Genomic DNA, 19,946 nt, shown 5'->3' on the forward strand with positions numbered 1-19,946 from the left:
TTCCTTACCCCCACAAGTAACTAACTTGAGTTTGCTGGACAATGACCTGGAACCCCAGAGCCTCTTCACAATACAGCCTTCTTCAGTAATCCAGTCAAAACCCAGGGAAGGCCAACAAGCATCTGCCCAGGTCACTCAATAATTTCATCGAGATCACCCTGCTGTCCCCATACCTGACATGACCATTTCTGGATTTCCCCCATCTCTAGAAAACATCATTCTTTCACCTGGATACAAATCCGTCAATAGGAAGCAAAACCTGGCCTATATTCTTGGGTTCCAAGAGATTCCAGCTCTGCAAAGAATTTGGCCAGTAATAGGTCTCCCTCATTGAAGCCTAGGCAAAGTGTAGGTACATAAAAAGCCTTTTAACCTCTTTGCTGGTTTAACTAGCTTTGCTTCTGAATCTCTCCCACAGCTGAAACTCCTAGATTCTTTCCCCAAACCCTTCTGTATTGCTCTCCACAGACTCTCACCCAGTGCTGAACCCACTGGATTCCCCCCAAGACCTTCTTCTGGTATCATGGATTTGAAAATACTTGACCCCTCCTGTTCAGGACAGGCAGCATAAATTTTTCTTTTTGGCTTCTTTGAGGACCTAAGCTTCTCCATTCTTTCTTTGTTCCAATTCTGTCTTACTGTCACCTGAGTCTTCCCCATAATTACTTTAAATAGGCATTAGTTTTTTAGAAACATGTATGACTTTATTGGATGGTTGAATGCAACCTGACATATTGCTGGCAGTGCTAACAGAATCATGGCATCTGGAACGGTTCAGAGGAAACATATTGGCTCATGGCTTCCTTTTTACTCCCTGACATTAGGGCTGGGTGGAAGACCTTTTTGAGGGCAAGACCGTCTTCAGTGAGGAACTGATAGGATTAAGAGGAGTCAACTAACTGCAAAGCTGTTGAGTATTACCTCCCAGAGCACAGGGGATTTCAAACAGATGTATTTCCCTCTTAATGCCATATCACTACCAATAATACCATTTTCTCCAGGGATTGAAGCCCCAATGCGTTCTCCAGCAACAAGGGAAATATTTCCAAGGTAGCCACAAGAGGAGACTGCGGGGCCATGCTCCTAGGGAGAAAGCAGGTGATATAACTACATGAGGCAAATGCTACTTTCATAATAGATTGTCACTGTTCTATGACCAGTGGTTGATGATTGCCCAAGATCACTGGGTCCTTTCTATAATAAAGTTTGGTTTAATGTATCCTTATCTTTTTTTTTCTTTCCACCTTATCTTTTGTTCTTCGCCTCTTTTGGCAGCTGAGATTTCAATGTGGCTTCAAAAAGGTGTCATCAGTCAACTCATTCTGCCTTTTTTGGAAAGTGGTTTTTATTGAAGTTATTTTCTCGTTGATAAGAAAGGTGGTGTTAAGAGGTCCTTAGGTATCTCAATAATTATTTGAACACACCCACATTTTGGATGTTGCCTCTTTCAGATATCCTCCCTTATCTATTTGTCCCAATGAACCTTATCTTATACTGAGGGATGAAAATATGTCTGAATTGACATAAGATCTTTCTTGAAAAAAGCTTAAGGTAGCTAATATAATTCCTCACTAATAGGCAAAGATAATAAGTTAAAAATCATTTATGACTTATTTTGGTCACATGACTAGAGCCAACATAGTATAGTGGTTAAATGTGGTGAACTCCATCTGGAGAAACAGATTTGATTCCTCACTCTTCCACAGAGGCAGCGGAATCTAATCTGGTGAACTGAGTTCGTTTCCTTACTCATACACATGAAGCCTGCTGGGTGACCATGGGCTAGTCCCAGTTCTCTCAGAACTCTCCAAGCCCCACCTACCTCACAAGATGTCTGTTGTGGGAAGAAGAAGGGAAGGAGTTTGTAATCTGCTTTGAATTACCTTACAGTTGAGAAAAGCAGGATATGCATCCTAACTCTTCTTCTAGGAAAGCTTGCTGTAATCTTGTCCTCAATGTATCATCACTAGCAAATCAATTGTAGACACCAACAAAGATAGACACAGAAGCCTACAATACTACTATGACTACAGTGTATTTATTAGCTGATAGCTATTAGGTAATGAGAAATGCACACACTATCACTCAAGGACTGAAGACCAGTCTTCTCAATGATTTCTCTCAGCCATGCTGGAGGCCTTTATAAAGTACAAAATACAGCTTCAGGAATAAGCAAATACATTGGCTTTAGAAAACTTCTTATGCATCAACAATCTGCTCCACATTTTATCTGCAGCATCAGAAGCCATCAGAGAAGTAGTTTTCAAAAAACTGACAGTCAGTGCTGATTAAGTAATCCAAATGCCATAGTGCTGCTGTCAAATAAGAGATGGTAGCAATCTCAATGTCTAGCTATGCAAAAACAGGCCATGGACTAGAAACAGAGAAAGGGAAAGGGGAGAAACAGCATGAGCAAAAAAAATGTACCTAGGCAGATATGATGGATTCCAGGTATTTATTCTGAAATAGCTTTCCGGAATTTCGTTTAGTATAAATCTAGATGTTTTTCTTAATAACATCAATCAAATATAAACAAAGAAAAGAAATTTGGACTGAAGCCTTACCCTCTGCCCTAATGGCTCCTCATACACATATACACTGAATGAAAACACACAGCATTCCTCTTTCTGCAGTCTCCATGCCTTTGTCCCTTCAAAAAGCAGCTATTAATAGCTATTTTTTAACTTTCCATAAAGTTAAGCATTCCTCCACTGAAGTCTGCAAATAGTTACTGAAATAGAGGGGAATAACTCAGTGTATCTAGATGTCATTAGAGCTCCATGAGCCCTCCTATTTATACAATTCTATTTATAGGTGCATTTAACTCCTACACAACCAATAGAATTTGTATTGCAGAGCTCTCCGTGCACACACACAGATTATGGTACATTGCAAAACGTCGTGCATACAATAAAATACTGACATTACTGACACCAAACAGTTACCTAATTTGACTCTCTTTCCGACAGCAACTGTTCCTCCAGTTTCTGCCATCAGTTTTCTGCAGCTGTGTGGGGGAAGGCTTGTAGCATTTTAAAATGGCAGCAGTAGCCTCGTGGAAGCCACAAGGACATTGTCATGTCTAGGCTGGTCTTTCATTGGCCTCATGTTCTGCTTCTTTTTCTTAGCTCTGTAACACCTCTGTAGTATTATGACATCATTTTCCAGTGTTCTGTGCTCTTGGTGAATAGAGTTGTGTTTTAGTAAATAAAGATCTTCTTTCCTTCTAAAGATCTCAGATGATATTCAAATGATCTCACCCAGGACACCTGCCACTTTCCATGCATGGACCAAAAAAGGCAATTAGCAGGCAGGGGAGAAGGGGTAAGTGTAACAGTTCACAAGCATATATACAGACTCTATCTCCACCTCAAACCACGGATAGTAGAAGAACAGGTCAGTGTCTGGGTAGTGGCGACCCTCATACACCTCTTGGATACTCTTTGTGTGATATAGATCATCAGAGGGACAGGTGTGCTAACTTTCATTAGTGTTCAGTATTTTTGTTAAAAACCATGAGATATTTGACCTTTATCAGTGGCACCAAGCATTCTGTAAATGTTCATAAAATAATCTGGTTTATTCTCTTGGAATAATTTCATATCTTCTTGAATAAACAGAGTGAGATAGGCTCCTAGTCTCATTGCTGTACATGTTAAAAGTTGGCTTCAGGTTTTGTGCTAGAGCTGGGCACAAATCCCCACTCCTCACACAGCTATGAAGGCCAACTGTATTACCTTGGCAGACCACCGCCCTAACCTGACTCAATGAGCTGTTATGAAGATCAGATGAGAATAACTGTGTATTCTTCTCTGGAGAAAGGGTAGATAAAAAGTCAAATAGATATACATAAAATAAATAAAGTATGCATGTAGAGGTGTTTCAGGGAAAATGGCGCCCGGGGGCAACACCTGCTCCGGGCCACCCCCCTGCCTCCACGCCCCACTTACCGGGGGGGAGGAGGTGAGCAGCTCAGGTGGGTACCATGGCAGCAGGCCAGTTCCTGCCCTCCGGGGCTTGCCTGCTGCCTCAGCGCCCACCTGGGCCGCCCACTGCCAGGCCCTGCTCTCCCAGGGCAGGGCTTAGTGGCGGGCCGGCTCCTGGAGGGCAGGAGCTGATCTGCTGCCATGGCGGCCACTCGCCACCGAACAGCAGGCTGGCTCCTGCCCGAGAGCCAGCCTCCCTGTCAGCAGGGAGGCCAGGGAGCATCAGGTGCCCGCCTGAGCTGTTTGCTTCCTCCTGACCCTGTCAGCAGGGAGGCTGGAGAGTGCAGAAGCTAGCCTGTTGCCATGGTGCCCACCTGAATAGCATAGAGGGAGCCACTAGGCACTGCCCCTCCCCAATGCTCAAATGGCGTGCAGCTGGGGACATGAGATACCCCATGTCCCCATCAGTGGTATGACTCTTTTTCATTCTGCAACATAAACAAATCTATGTGGCCAGCTTGCCTAGGCCCTAGGCCCTAGAGTATTTGGGGAGAGGGCATTAACAAGGCTGAGAATACCTCACTTCTGAATTTTTTTAATGCCTGTGTACAGCTGTTAATATTTAGCACATTAGGCCTTTTTAATTTATTTTTATTATTTATTTTATTTATCCTTCCCTCATCCACCAATGCGGGGCTCAGAGTGGCTTATAATATAGCAACTATAAATTCAATACTATTATGCAAATTAGTATAATGTGCTATATAAAACTAGAATTAAAACCCTGATTCCATATGGCATGCAATATAGCACAAAATCTCCCTTCACAACGTCACAGTGCCTCCAAAGGAGTGTATAGCCTAAGTATGTTTATTTTAATCAAAAACTGGCTTCCTGACTGTTCACAGAAATGTTTATTAAAAGTTTATTAAAACATCATGCAAAGAGTCCTTGAGGGGGAAATTCTCACCTGTGTTAGATTCAGGCAGGGTGGATGCCTCCTCTCCATCAGTATTCAGTGGGACTTACTCCTAGAATGTGAGTTTAGGTTAGCAGCATTATTTCAGCAAACTTTTCTCCATTTGGTGTGCGGTACAGAGGCTACTCCCTCTCCCAGCTTAGCCATTTCCTTTTCACATCCATTTTTTGTTCCCTTTAGGTTTTATTAATGCCATTCATTTATTTTGGCAACAAAACAATGTTTAAATGCTCAGTTTTGATTTATCAATAAACAGTAACAATGTACTAAATAAATAAGGAAACAGATTAATTAGTATGACTGAAAAGTGGCAATGACTCAATAAAGGACCAATTTCAGCGTTTTAATTGTCTACAGTTTATTTAGGAATGGAATGAGATCAGTATTAAATTAAGATCAGTTTTAAATTAACATAGGCCACTTCCGCACGGAGGCAGAAGCGGCCGGGTCGGCGTACTCGACGCTGACCCGACGGTCCCAGAAAGAGCCGGGACGACGGCACCGCAGAGCGCCGTCACCCGACCGACCCGGCATGTCCCCGGGCCTCCGGCACGTCGCCGAGACCTGAGGAACCCCCCCCCCCCGGGCCCTGTGCGCCTGCTCCAGCGTCGCAGGGCAGGGGGGCGTGTCCCCAGGCCTCGGCGATGTGCCGAAGGCCCAGGGACAAGGTAAGTGCAGGGAGGGAGTGGGGGGGGAGGCACCTTGAAGCCGCTGCCGTTCGCACGGCAGCGGCTTCAAGCCGGCTTTTCCGGAAAAGTGCGCTTCCCAGTGCACTCTGGAAACGCCGGCTTCGCGCCGGTCAGACGGCGCGAGGGCGGCGCAGCTGCGATGCAGCTGCGCCCCCTGTGCAAATGGCGGCCTGGGGACGGCGTTTTTGCTGTCCCCAGGCCGCCATATTCCGCCTGTGCGGAAACGGCCATAGAAAGATATTTGTACATCTGTACAAAACTAAAGTGAGTTTTTAAAACCAGAAAAACTCACTATGACAGTGTGATCACAGAGAGGGATATGATAATGGCAGAACAATGCAGAAGTGCAGCACGTGCAATGAAGAATGGCAGAGCATCACCAAGTCAGGGCCAAAATGTGTAATCATGTTTTTAAAGAGTTGGGTCTGAGAGTAGATCTGAATTCTCTAAGTGGACTGGTGCCATGATTGGACCATTTTCTCATGAAGATCAAATTGAGATCATTTTCCTACTTCTGCAGGAAGGCAAACCTAGCTTCTTGCCCATCGAGACTTGTCAATCTTGCTTGGTTTCCAGAATGCTCTGCAGGACTTCTGGTCTTGCCAGCAGTTCTCTCAGTGAGCTGACTGAGACCTGGAATAAAGGTCTTCAGGAGACTATCCACCAATATTCTCTGATGCCCTTAGACTTCCCTCATCCCTCGGTATACAGATGACCTGAGAGATCTAAAAAGGGAGCTTAGACAGCTAGGGTGACATTGGTGGCAAACTTAATGAGTTAGCATTCTTTATGGATAAATTCTCTTTGCTCCTCCAGGACTTAGCAGCCAGGATCCAGCAGCAGAATGGTTTGGAGTCTTTGGACCCTGCTTTACAGGACCCTTTTTTTTTAACTCCTTCAGCTCGCTCTCTTTAGATGTCAACAGGGTCCTGGCAGCTGTAAATTTGCAGAGAGGTAGTAAAGGGACCCCTGAGAGGTATAACAATATTGCACTTACCAGGTACCTGTGAGCACTCTTGCATCTCACAACCTAGAGATGGTATCTCAGCTCACTTCCTTCTTGCTAACTCATCTTCCAAAGAATGTCTCTAAGAGCTGGTGGGCTGTACTGTTAGCACTGAGCTGCACAGTCAGCAGAGTCCTGTGGTGTAGCCATTCAGGCCTGTTCCACTTCATGATGAAGGTGGGGGATTGTATGTGCATAAATTGTCATTTATATAAAAATCTCCACACAAGATACTATCATGGTAGTGACTTAGGTTATACACCAACACTCAACTCACTGTACAATACTGGCTGTCACTATGAAAATTAGTATGTTGTGAGAAGTAATCTGGCTAGGCTATGCTTATTCCTGATGTTCTAGTGGTCTATCTGCAGAGAGAGTGTTTGTGTGGGTGCTTTTACATGTGCAGAGTTCTTCAGACTGTCTGAAGTGATACAGTCTGGCAAGAATTGCACCATGTGACTGCTGATTGTTGAGTTTGGAAATGATTTCATGGTGGGATTTTTTTCATCTCATGTGTCATGACTGGAGCCTATAATGAAGAACATTGACTTATTTTGTACATTATCTTGGTCAGGGTTTCTTTTTCTGGCCAAGGGGATGGTCACCAGTTTTAAATGTTCTTTACAAGATTGGAAAAAATAGGACAGATCCTTCTGAATCCTCCTGTTCTAAAACTATGATAGGAGAAATTGTACTTAGTTAAATTTCCCCTTGTGTACGCTGAAACAATATATTGTAACCTTTAATATCTTTGAAATTTTGTATGTTTATCTCCAAAGTTCAGTGAGATTTAAAAGTTTAAATTTATCCAGGGACCAGGCACAATTCAAATCAATTCAGTATCTTAAAACTGTTTTTCCTGTATTTTTAAGCTGGTGGTTTCCTTGGTAACCATTAACTGTCTAAGTTTTATATACTGAATTTTGAATAGAGAATTGGAACTCCCCAATAATTTTGATGTTAAACTTGTGTTGATTCTAAATAGGAAATTTTAGTAGGTTAACACAGGGTTACCAGGGTTGAGTGGGAGCCAGTGTTTACAAATGGGGAAAATTGTGTGCATGAGCATGTACAGAGTGCTTTTTTGGCAATCACACCCATCATTTCTACATTTTGACCTGAGATCTTGAGTCAGGGCTTCCAATAGTTTTCCAGAGATGCTTGAGCTGCAGGCCTTTGTTTTTAGAAATTATTGATAATGGAATAGTAGTATCAAATATTGAACATAAAGGAGAACAGCAAATATTTGCATCATATCAGAAGCCATTAGGGGAATGCCAGATGTTAAATATAAAATACAATGGACAAATCAATACAAATATCAGCAAATTGTAAATGTCCCTAAGAAGTCAGATGTAGATGATTTTCCAAGGTGTAATTCATTCATGTTAGCTACTTAGAAAGCAGTCTAATTATTCAAGTAATAGCTAACGAAGGACTCTATTTATCATTATATTTACACACCTATAAACTGTATACTGCTTTCTCAGTTTCTTCAGGAGATTCTGATATTTGAAGTGACTGGTTGATGCTGCTCTCTATTGAGTACATTTATCTATGGGGGGGATGCTCCATCATTCCTGCTGAATTAGCAGACCGGTGACACCTTTTGGTAAATCTGCCTTTGGCTTGCTTATTAAAACTATGCTTTCCTGTTCTGGATCTGCATACAAAGAAACATCTGACCCTGCAGTTTAAAGTAGTAATGCTCCTTGTCTATAGCCTTATTGGCTCAACACTACCTTTTTTATATGAGATACTACTGACTTCCTTAACAGTAGGGCTTGAAAATGAACCAAACAAACCCAGTTTAGAATGAGGTGTGGACCTCAGTGCCTAATCTTGGAATATCCTGGGACACATCCCACAAAATAATCTGAAATGTATAGACTCCTGGAGGAAAAGGAATTGTCTCTTTGCATTCCAGAGTGTGGACTTGAATGGGAAGAAAGGAGGGAGTATATAAATTGCTCAGAGGAAAAATTATAATTAGAGCAAATTGCATTTATTGAAAAATATATCTTTAATCAAGGCAGTGCAGAGTGCTATATAGTCATTCTCCCAGGAGAACATTTATGACATCCTTTTATAACTAGTGATCTCTTAAATTTCTTAAATTAACTAGTGATCTCTTAAATTTCTGATTGCTGTGCCCAAGATCTACAACCAGAATCATAGGGCCACTCCCCACTTACCTCGTCTGAGTGCAACCCCGCAGCGACCCCTCGTAGAAAAGCCTCCGTTTCTTTTGACAACGGAGACATTTGTTCCCCACTCATTTTCCATTCAGGAAATAGCGCGGGGTTCCACATCAAGAGTCAAAGAGGCAATCGAGCGTTCTGATTGGCTGGCACGCGTGTGCATCATTTTGCGATTGGGAGTTACGCAGCCAGCCGAAGGCGGGGCTCCATTTTGATTGGCTGACCCGAGAAAGGATTACGTTTGGATAAGCTGAGCGCATTGTTTTTTAAAGGCGTCTGCACATGCTGATGTCATGCTACCTGTTACTGCAAATTGCTTGGGCAGAAAGAGTAAATGAAAGTAAATGCTCGGTTTAGGTTTACCCCGCCGACAACCCACAATGTGCTCCAGCAGCACTTTGCCAAGCTGCAAAACAGTGGAGCTTTCGAGAGCAAAAAGAGTAAAAAAAAGAGCAATGTTGAAAGCCGCGTCTTGTTTGTGTACTACGTCTCAATTTCGAGCACTTTCTGTGGGAATACCCTCCTAAACAAAATGGCGGTTCCTGTTTCCTGATTGGCGGAAGCTTCTTGGCGTCAGGCGAATCAGCCGCGCGTAAACAGCGAGGTTCCCACCTGTGTGGCACCTGCGGGGTTTTTGAAAATGTTGCTCTTTTCAGAGGACCTAATTTGCCGCGCCACAAGGAGGTGGGAGAGCGGCAAATTAAGGGCAGCTGAGCAGTGGGTGCTGGTGACGTGGGGAACGTCCATTCTCCTCTTGTCTTTTAAAGAGGTGACCCCGCGGCTTATGGGGAGTGGGGAGTGGCCAATAGAAACGCTGTACTTGACATCTTTTGCCTGGCCAGTTCTAAATGTGAACTGTACATAGGAAAAAGTGAAGATGAAACAAGTTTGGATAGTTACACACTCTCGAGCTTTGATGTATTTCTTTAGACTTAGAATTTATTATATCTCATGTTTGCATTCCAATTCTTGGCGTAATGGTAATTATGGATTTATAGAAGAGTAGGAGTTTGGATTTATACGCCGCCTTACTCTCCTGTAAGGAGACTCAAGGTGACCTTTCCCTTCCTCTCCTCACAACAGACACCTTGTAAAATAGGTGGGACTGAGAGAGTTCTAAGAGAACTGTGACTAGCCCAAAGTCACCCAGTTGGAATGTAGGAGAAACAAATCCAGTTCACCAGATAACAGTCCACTGCTCATGTGGAGGAGTGGGGAAACAAACATGATTCCTCAGATTAGAGTCTACCTGCTGTTAACTACTATATCACACTGTTGGGCAATATATTGCACAACAGCAGTATCACTATAACTGGGATTGTTGCATCTGTTGTTGGTCCTAATTTCATGAAAAAGATTTTTCACATGTAGATACTATACACAGATGTAGTTCAATGCTTGTATCAGAAATGCATATGCATGTCTGTAGTATTTCTAGCACACATGGGTGTGTACTATATATTCAATGAATACATGGAAAAATTGCTCTGAGAAGCAACATTTCACACTTTGCAGGGGATCCTATAATGTATTGTAAGGGGAAAAACTGGTAATAAGGAATTCTTTTACAAATATACAATGTTGTACATAATTTCTTCCTAGAAGAATAACAAAGAACAATGTCTGTGGACAATCCTAGAGTTATAACAGAGCCTACTTTTCTTGCTCCACAAGACTTGACTACATGGAGCCAGCATGTTGGCCAGCTTGCAAAATGGAAGACCTTCTCCTCAGCCTACAACAGCTATTGATTTTATTCATTGGATGAGCTATACTGTTGGGGAAGGTGAAAGAATTATCACACTAAAGGAAACTCATCCCTCCCCCATTTCAAAGTAGGGTTAGTTTCCATAGGCTGAGCAGCGCCCACTCACTTCATTTCTCTACAGCTCTTTTGAACTGCTTCTCTAAATTCCAGAGGCTTTAGAAGAAAGTGGGAGTTGGAAGTGAAAGCAGCAGCAGTAAAGGAGGGGGAGGAGCCTTTAGATGTGCCGAACGTGAAAACTGCATGATTTGAGTTTGTAAAAGATTTTCAGTGGTCTGTGACAGAACAGTTCCTCCCACCAATGTTTTAGTTCATTCCACATGTTTGTTGATTGACTGCTACCCTTGTTCAAGCATTGCTGTTCAGGGTCCACATCCTGAACTATCTCCTACTCTTTCTGTTCATCCCAGCACTACACTGCTGTAATATCTGTAGTTTATCCCATTGTGAGGGGGAGAAATCTCAACCAGTCCAGGCACTGAAGAAGAAGAGGAGGAGTAGTTTGGATTTATACCCTACCTTTCTCTCTTGTAAGGAGACTCAAGGTGGCTTACAATCTTTTTGCCCTTCCCCCCTCACAACAAACACCCTGTGAGGTAGGTGGGGCTGAGAGAGCTCTGAAGAACTGTGACTAGCCCAAGGTCACCCAGCTGGCATGTGTTGGAGTGCACAAGCTAATGAATAATTTCCAAATTATTTTCATTGAGGGTTTTTTGGTGTTTATACAACCAAAAATACCATTTTGGTATTTGTACTGCTGTGAATTTCTGTGGGAATTTCATTTATTAATTCATATCCTGCCTTTATTCCCAGCAGGAACTCAAAGTGAGTTATACTGTTCTCTCCTCCATTTTACTTTCACAACAGTCCTGTGAGATAGTTAGGCTGAGTGTGTGATTTGTCCAAGGTTACTCAGCATGCTTTCGTGGCAGAGTGGGGATTCTAACCCAAATCCTGATCTGACACTCTTAACCACTGTGCCACATTGGCCTAGATTGAGAGCCAGCTCAGAAGTACTTCAGATGGATAAACAAAACAAAAACAATGTTAACTGCACTTATAATTGTGTGCTCCTTTTAGCAGCACTTGGAGATGATTTAGGTCATGTTTTTGTTGTAACAATGTAGAAAGGTTATAGAATCTGATCAGCATTGTATTCCTTGGTTGTTCCTTTTTTAAAATATATCCATGATAACAGTAATATGTGGGAGTGGTTTCTTCCAGTCTGTGATCTATGAATAATATTCTTTTCCTATTTGCTTGCTTTTATGGTTAAGATGTCTGAAGACCATTACTTTGTAGTTCTGTGAGTACACTCTGAAAACATATGGGGAGATTTGCATAGTTTGATATATTGCATTGATATTTGTATATCCTTGTTTCCTGTGCACGGAGTAAAGTCCTAAAGGAATATTACTTCACAAGCTCAAATGGATTTTGGACAGAAACAGTATCTTAATGAAACCATGTAGCTTAGCTTTCCAGTATCTTGGAGATTCTTTTTTAAAAGAAGATGGATTCTTTTTTAAAAGAAGATTCTTTTTAAAAAGAAGATGAATCTGGCAGGGAAAATCCAAGATTTTCAGGCTACAGAGGCAGCAAATCCAGGCTTTGCTGGAATTTTCCCCAAAACTTTTCAATAAAACAGCTTTAGGAAAGAGCAGAGAAAATTTTGGGAAAACCTGGGAGGGACACAATAACACCACAATTCTGTGGAAAAGCAGAAGAAAACACTTCCCAGTAACATCAAATCTGCAGCAAACAATCCTTGTGAAAAATTGGTGTCACTGTCAAACATTGAGAAAATAAAGTTGCAAATGGGGGATTTCCTGCACATCTCCACATTCTTTTCCAGTGGCTACAGTGGCTTCAAGTTCCTTTCCAGTGGCTACAAGTACTGGGGTGTTTGTTTTTGTTAAGCACTGAGGTAGCACTTGGGTATACTGGGAATTTATGGTGAAAACTATGCAATGTGGCATGGAGCTTGGAAAGAATTGTCATGAAGAGAGACTACTGTACCTGTGGTATTTCTCTGTCCTCTGAAAATTCTTTTAACTGGCAATCTTCTTTTTTATAGGGACATTTGTGTCAGCCTTCACAGTACTGTGTGGAGCCCGAACTGACCTCCCTGACAGACACGTTTGCTGTGTCTTCTGGTTGAACATTGCTGCAGCTCTGATTCAGATCCTCACTGCCATTGTAATGGTTGGATGGATCATGAGTATATTTTGGGGGATGGACATGGTCATTCTTGCGAGTAAGTACCGAACAGTAGTCCCCCCCCCCCTGCCCGCCCCTGTCCTTTCCTATTGTTGAAATTCAGCTGTCCATTCATGGCAGTAGGTATTTCTGCTAAACATATTTTCTCTGTGCAGCCACAAGTTATTTTATTTTGATTCATTGTATTGGTAAGATCTCACTGAAATGTGGGTAAGCATGGGGTTTGCTTCTTCGTTTCTTCCTCTGTTCTTTAATCTTGATGGATGTTTCTGCACGGGTGGAAAACAGCGCCCTAGGCACAGTTAAAACACCGTCTCTGGGGAGCTGTTCGCACAGCAGGTGCTGCTGCGGCCGTGCTGGGTCCATCCAAGCGGCTCCCTGAACAAGGTTTTTAAAAAGCGGTGTCTTCCCGGCGAACTGCACCAGCATGTGACCGCTGCTTTTGGCCTCTCCAGTATCTGTGAGGGACTTACTTGCCTTCCTCTGCAGCTCCGGACAGCTGGAAAGACAAACCCACGCTGCCCTGTGACCCCTGAGGGTCAGAGGGCAGCATGGGCATGTCCTTCCAGCTACCCGGAGCTGCAGAGGAAGGCAAGGTAAGTCCCTCGCAGACACCCTGGGCGGCTCAGTGCGGAGCCGCCCCCGCGGGCAGCAGCAGCATCGGGACTGCCCGCGTGGGACCATGTGAATGGTCCCGATGCTCCACTGGCTTCATTTATGCTGGTGGGAAGCTGCTGCCTCTGGCTGTGTGGAAACAGCCGAGATACACTGGCTGTCCACTTTTCCCCCCAGTCTGATGCAACATCAAGATGATTCATACAACCCCTTTCCTCCTTTATATTCACTTCACTTTATATTCACTTCCTAAAATGGCCTTCTGAATGGTAACAAGTACTTCAAATATTTTTTGTATGGAACTGGGCTCTGAGTCTGCATGCAGCAGTTGGTCTTGCAAGGGAATCAGGACTTTCTATGCTGAATACTTGTACCAAAGAGGTAATAAATGCTCTTTCTTTTGCAAGACTTACAACATTAAAAAAACCACTAAAGTTCATTTCAGAATTACAATGTATTTTAGTGAAGGAAAACTATTTTCTTTTTGAGAAATACAAGTTTTAGGTCAAATTACTGAATTTTTGTTACTGGATCTACAAAGAAATGGTTTGCACAACAACCCTGGCATGCATTGGTGTCTCCCATCCAAGTTCTAATCAGGGCTGATCCTTCTTAGCTGCTGAGATCTGACAAGATCTAGCCTGGGCCATCCAAGTCGAGGTATAAACAAAATAGGTACTAAAATTACAAACTGAGCATAACAGAAGCAGGCAAAATAGCCCCTGATCTTGGTCTGGATCCAAGAGAGCAAATGTTTCTACCAGTTTTACAACTGCATGTCCTATTAACTCCACACTCTTTTGCTACCTCTTTAAATTCAAATTGCAGAACTGTCTCCAAACTGTTCCGTGCTCCCTGTCACTAGCGACCAGTGTTCCTTCCCAAACTCTAGCGAATATTGTATTCCAAAGGCTAGAGAGGGGCTCCAAGCTATCAGGAAACTATTATAATATAAAAACTGCCTGCACATAATTTAGAAGCTTTTAAAAACCTGTTGTAGCTCTGGGGTGTTGTGGGGTTTCCGGGCTGTATGGCTGTGTTCTGGCAGCATTCTCTCCTGACGTTTTGCCTGCATCTGTGGCTGGCATCTTCAGAGGATCTGATAGTAGGAAAGCAAAACAAATGGAGTATATATACCTATGAGTAAAGGTCAATAGGCGAGGGCATCTGAATAGGAGTGGCCTGGCAAGTGCGTAACAATGGAGAGAGCAAGGTCAATAGGTGAGGCATTTGAATAGAAGTTTTTTTCAAAACTGGCAGCCAAATTCTGTTCACTAGAGTCAAGACAGTGACTAATCAGCTCCACACAAACACAGGAGGACTATAGACAATAACAATCAAAGGGAACAAAGGATAGACTACTTCTATTCAGATGCCTCACCTATTGACCTTGCTATCTCCATTGTTATGCACTTGCCAGGCCACTCCTATTCAGATGCCCTCACCTATTGACCTTTACTCACAGGCATATATACTCCACTTGCTTTCCTTTCCTACTATCAGATCCTCTGAAGATGCCAGCCACAGATGCAGGCGAAACGTCAGGAGAGAATGCTGCTAGAACATGGCCATACAGCCCGGAAACCGCACAGCACCCCAGTGTTTCCGCCATGAAAACCTTCAACAATACATTGTTGTAGCTCTGTATGGTTCCCCCCCCCCTTTCTTACCTCAAAACGAAACTGGTTATACCTTAAAGAGCCTTGGGATCCACCAAGAACAATAAAGGGTTAAATGATAATTAGTTTGGAAGTTCATATTCTTGACTCCCCCATTTCCAGAAATCATCAGCATCTCAGTATCAGTTGGAAGTTTGCACTGGTTCAGTTCAGTTCAGTAGCAACCTCATGGTTTTTTAAGCTCCCGTCTTCCAACAAGTGCATGGGTTCTCTATTCCTTCTTTGATTTTATGTGAAACATGAAGTGCTGTAACACCCAAATGATCAAACTGTGGCTACTTTCTGCTTCTGAATTGCACTTTTCAAGCAAGAAGTGGTGGGAGCCCACATGTAAGAGGAGCTTTTGTCCCATGGTTCCATGATACTTGAGTAACACATATGAAGGAACCATACTGGCAAAGTAAGTGAATGGTACTCCTTCCTTTGCAAATATTACCTAGCTTCCAGGAAGAGAAGGGTGTTGTGGGAAGGAAATAATGTAAATTTCCTTATCCACACAGTTTTTCAGTTACTGCAGCAGTAACTTGTGTTATTGGTCCAGAGGAAGGGATCCTGTGCCACTGCAGTAGCATGAACCAGTCTACCTACCATTATCGTTCTTGTTCTTTATGTCTTATTGGTTTGTGGGCAAGAATCTCAAATGATATGACTTCCAGGGACTGTGTGTGCTTTCACAGTTGGATGTCAATGACTGCCAGGCTACTGACCCTCAAGGATTTATTAGTGAGTTGTAATTAGTTACATGCAATTATTCAGTCCACTTGTCACTCCTGGACTAATTGCAGGGCTCTATACCTATCAGCAATTACAGAGCTGCTTAATATTTGTCAGAACAGAACTTGATGAGGCCCTAGCCCACGTTTGTTCTTCCATAGAGACACTGCAGCACAGGTCTGCCACCCCTGCTTGTGAAAGGTGGGTGGACAGCAATTTTTGATAAGACACACAGGAATTAATAGAACGAGTTATTTGATTGAAACTTTAACTGACTAAGCCTTTTGGAAATAAGTTTCACATGTCTAGTGTATTTTAAATATCTGTTATGCTACCACATGCAAAAATCACGACACAAAACAGATTGAAATGTTGATTTTTATTGAATCACAAGATTTTACACTCTTTCCAACCACTCAGATCTCTATGAGGCAGGAGAGGAATATATGCAAAAGGTTGCTGTTCTGAGGTTTTCTAATAATGTACTCTGAAAAGCCTTGGTATTCATTTTATGAATTTCAGCATTAATTGTAACCACCCTCTCCTCCAAGTTTCAGGCATTAGTCTCCACTTATTCATGTCGAGATGGAAGCGCACTGAAGATGCACCTCATGAGTGGAATCTAGCCAGCTAGCCAGTGTAACTAGCAGAGTAATCCAGAAATAGAGATCTTTTATTTTCTTGGTCTAACAAACAGTACTCATATGTCTGTCTTGGGGAATGCCATCATATGTCATGGACTGAGTCCAAATTAGCTGCCCACTCAGACAGTGATCCTTGTCAAAGCTGATTTTATAATTTCTGAAGAGAGGAGAGTATAGCAATTTAATTTGCCATAGACCAGGATGTTGCATTTCCTCTTTCTGAGGAAAAAATGCCTTGATTAAAGGTGGCATGGCTATTCACTTGCTGCACACCAGATGTCGTTGTTAGGGCAGCAGTACTTACTTTGCATAGTGGCTGCTGGTGACCACTTCTTAAGAATTACTGGTCAAACAGGTACTTCATTCTAAGTTTATTTGACATCCCTAACGTACAGATCAAAACGCTGCTTGTCGGTAATAGGTAACTAACCTCTAGTGTATTTTGACTGGTAAAGTTTTGTGAGTGTAAATGAGGAGTTCCATAATCTTTGCGGTTGTGCCAGCATCTCTGGCCATGTGGCACAGAGCAGGTGGAGTTTGGCCGTGAAATGATTGCATCAGCAATCAGAATGTTCATAAGATGATTACGATAGATGGATGGGATAAGAATTTGGGCTGCCCTGAAGACTCGAGCTTGGTTTTCACCCTTCTGCCTGTATGCTTGCATGTCACATCTCTCTTCTAAGCATTCTCAAATCTGTGCTTGAATGTATAGTGGGGAGATATTGGGGTGTTTTCCCATGGTACATCCAGTTAGAAAGTCAATAGTAAATTTGCAATAAACAATTTCAGAGTCTTCTAAAGGAGAAAAATTCTTTGCTGCATATACCTCTACATGCATATCATTTACTGTACAAGGGGCTGGCCTCTTTTACTGAGTTTCTTTATGTGTTTCAAATACTCTTGACAGTTACATTTCCATTTTTTCTCTTTTTCATGCTTCTTTTGCCTCTTCTAAATGATCAACAAAGTTTCACAAGGTATGCTTTTCTTAGTTCCTTGCAAAGCTTAGCACTGTTATTTGAAGCAAAATTCATTCGAAATCAGCATGCAGGTTTGGGCTGCAGGGTTTTAAACCACAATCAGCATGTGTGCATCAGAGCACATAATCATGTCCTGCATTTCTGTGCTTTTCAGTCTGTGGACTTTAAAATCTTGTTTCTGCACTTTGTTTATGAAATGCAAATGAATGTTTGTTCTGTTCCCTACCTGGCAATAGCCCTCATTCTTGGTGATCACCAAAAATAATCTCTGTTTATATTTATTTATTTATTGCATCCCAATCAAGGAATGTGTTGGATTTTTTCTTTTGAGAACCTGTAGAATTCTAATAAAACTCTTTCTAAAAAAATTAAAAATTAATATTGAGGTTCCTACGATGTCAGATAGCTGATAGCTGATACCCAGTTCTGTGCTCAAGAATGCCAATTCAGAATACCCATTGCCTTGCTTTAGTTCAGGGGTCTGCAACCTGCGGCTCCGCAGCCGCATGCAGCTCTTTCAGCCTTATACTGTGGCTCCGCATAGCCTGGAGGTCAGAGGGTAGCATGGGCATGTCCCTCCAGCCCTCCAGAGCAGTGCTGAAAGGAAAGGTGAGTGGAGGGGCCGAACCGGAGGCGGTTCCATGCGTGAGAGTGATCCTTTTCACGTCCCCTCCATTCACCTCTCCTTCCAGTGCAGCTCTGGAGGGCTGGAGGGACTCGTGCACGCTGCCTTCTGACCCCTGGAGGTCAGAGGGTAGCGTGGGTGTGTCCCTCCAGAGCAGCTGCCATCCCCCCTCTGCCATCCCCACAACCACCAACCCCTCTCTGCCCGGGGATTTCCCTGCCTGGCGCCACTGCCTCCCAGCGCTGGAAGAAAAGGTGAGTGGAGGGGCTGAACCAGAGGCGACTCTGTAGATCTTCAGGACCGTGGAAAATGGGTCCAAATGGCTCTTTGGGTGGTAAAGGTTGCTGATCCCTGCTTTAGTTAGTTCCTACTCGATGACTGCAGCCTCTCACACCAGCTTCATGTAGTCTTGCAGAGCTTCAGAGGGAACAAGCAGGTTGCTGAAATTGTGATGCAAATAAATAATGGTTCTAATCTCTTTCCATTTATCTTGGCTATAGAAAATACAACATCATAGTTCTGAGTGAGTGTAGTGGCAGCAATACCATTTTTGTCTAATCTCTCTCTCTCTCTCTCTCTCTCCCTCTCTCGTTCTATTTGTCCAGCGGAGCGAAGGTGCCGAACAGCGGAGAGTGACCTTCACTGATCACTTTTATAGCAAGCTCCACTGTGGAGGCACTGCCACATGGATTCATAGACTGGCGTAACCAACACACCATTGTGGCAGTCAAGCCATTCCCAAAGCAGGAGGCAGCCACTGGTCTAAGTGGAGATATCACTAAGGAAAATGGTGGTTGATCGGACATAAATGCAAGTAGCCACCAGGTAGCTAGAGATGCCATTTTCTCCACCCAGAAACATTTCACCTCCTTTTATGGCTTGCTGAAGAAACAGCCAAGTTGTGACTATCAAAGAAGCTGTGGAAGTATTTATAGATACATGTATAATATGTAAAAACAAACGTGAGGGGATCAACTGCATTCCAAGCGATGTTGCTTGATTATATCTTGGGTGCAGGAAGGTTCAAATGTGTACCCTTCCCTGCAGTGTGTGTGCATATGTTATGTATTTGAGCGTGTGTGTGGTTTTTAACAGTGCTTAATGAAGATCAGTTTCTGCAGCTATCCTCAGATTTAGCTTGCTGCTTTTGTAAATCTTGTTTCATTGTTAAGGTAATTCAGGCTCAGCTGTTTATACATCCTGCCAGCTTCTGCCTGCTGAAAGCTGAAAAGAAATTCTGATCTGTTATCTGCCAGGAAGTAAGGAGCTGGCTCTTGCCAAGGTCTGTCACTCTATGCTGTTGTGTAGGTGCTTTGTTCTTGGTTATAAGGGGAGGGACAACTTTTACAAGATTTATGGGGTCACATTCTTATTGTATTTATGGGGAGTAGGGAAAGATAATAAAGATTTTCTTTCATCATCTATCAGAAGAGATTTTACCATTTCACTATAACTGTGCTTTTAAAATGTACAGATTATATATTCCAGTTTGTATGCAATAAAGTTGTGGTTGTTGTCCACTTCCCTGCACACATAGGCCATTTCCCCACTGAGAAATTAAAGCAGGATACAACCAGGTTTCAAAAGAAATGGCACCTTTTCATCGCGATTTCACCTTCCCCACTGCAGCGTGTGTGTGATGCAGCGATCCCCACGATCGCATGATCTGCTTAGCGGTTCTTTCTTTCTCATCCTGATTGGCTGTTGTGCTGTATTGGGGTGGGAATTTAAAAACAACTTTTTTTGCGCAGCTACGTCAGCATGCGCATGCGTAGATAGAACGGTAGCAGTTTTTCACGCTAAGCTACATTTATGCGCAGCTTCGGCACTCTTTACCCACGCAGGTGTGCTGGCACGAAAGTCTAATTTTAGTTTACAGTTGGCACAGAAATCACTT

The 19,946-nt window shown here is 42.9% G+C and overlaps 1 protein-coding gene across 2 annotated transcripts in view; it reads left to right on the forward strand.

The window, feature by feature from the left end:
• STUM (stum, mechanosensory transduction mediator homolog) overlaps nt 1-19,479 on the forward strand; it is a 50,369-nt gene extending 30,890 nt beyond the window's left edge. Inside the window, exons 2-4 of one of the 2 annotated variants that reach the window (XM_048507789.1) lie at nt 12,647-12,826; nt 17,413-17,421; nt 18,655-19,479. In XM_048507789.1, coding sequence (XP_048363746.1) covers nt 12,647-12,826; nt 17,413-17,421; nt 18,655-18,695 — 230 coding nt within the window. In that variant the 3' untranslated portion in view covers nt 18,696-19,479. The remainder of the gene's footprint in view (nt 1-12,646; nt 12,827-17,412; nt 17,422-18,654) is intronic. The other variant, XM_048507874.1, reaches the window with a different exon arrangement.
• The last annotated feature ends 467 nt before the right edge of the window (nt 19,480-19,946 follow it).

This window comes from Sphaerodactylus townsendi, linkage group LG01 (assembly GCF_021028975.2).
Source record: "Sphaerodactylus townsendi isolate TG3544 linkage group LG01, MPM_Stown_v2.3, whole genome shotgun sequence".
Classification (NCBI taxonomy): domain Eukaryota; kingdom Metazoa; phylum Chordata; class Lepidosauria; order Squamata; family Sphaerodactylidae; genus Sphaerodactylus; species Sphaerodactylus townsendi.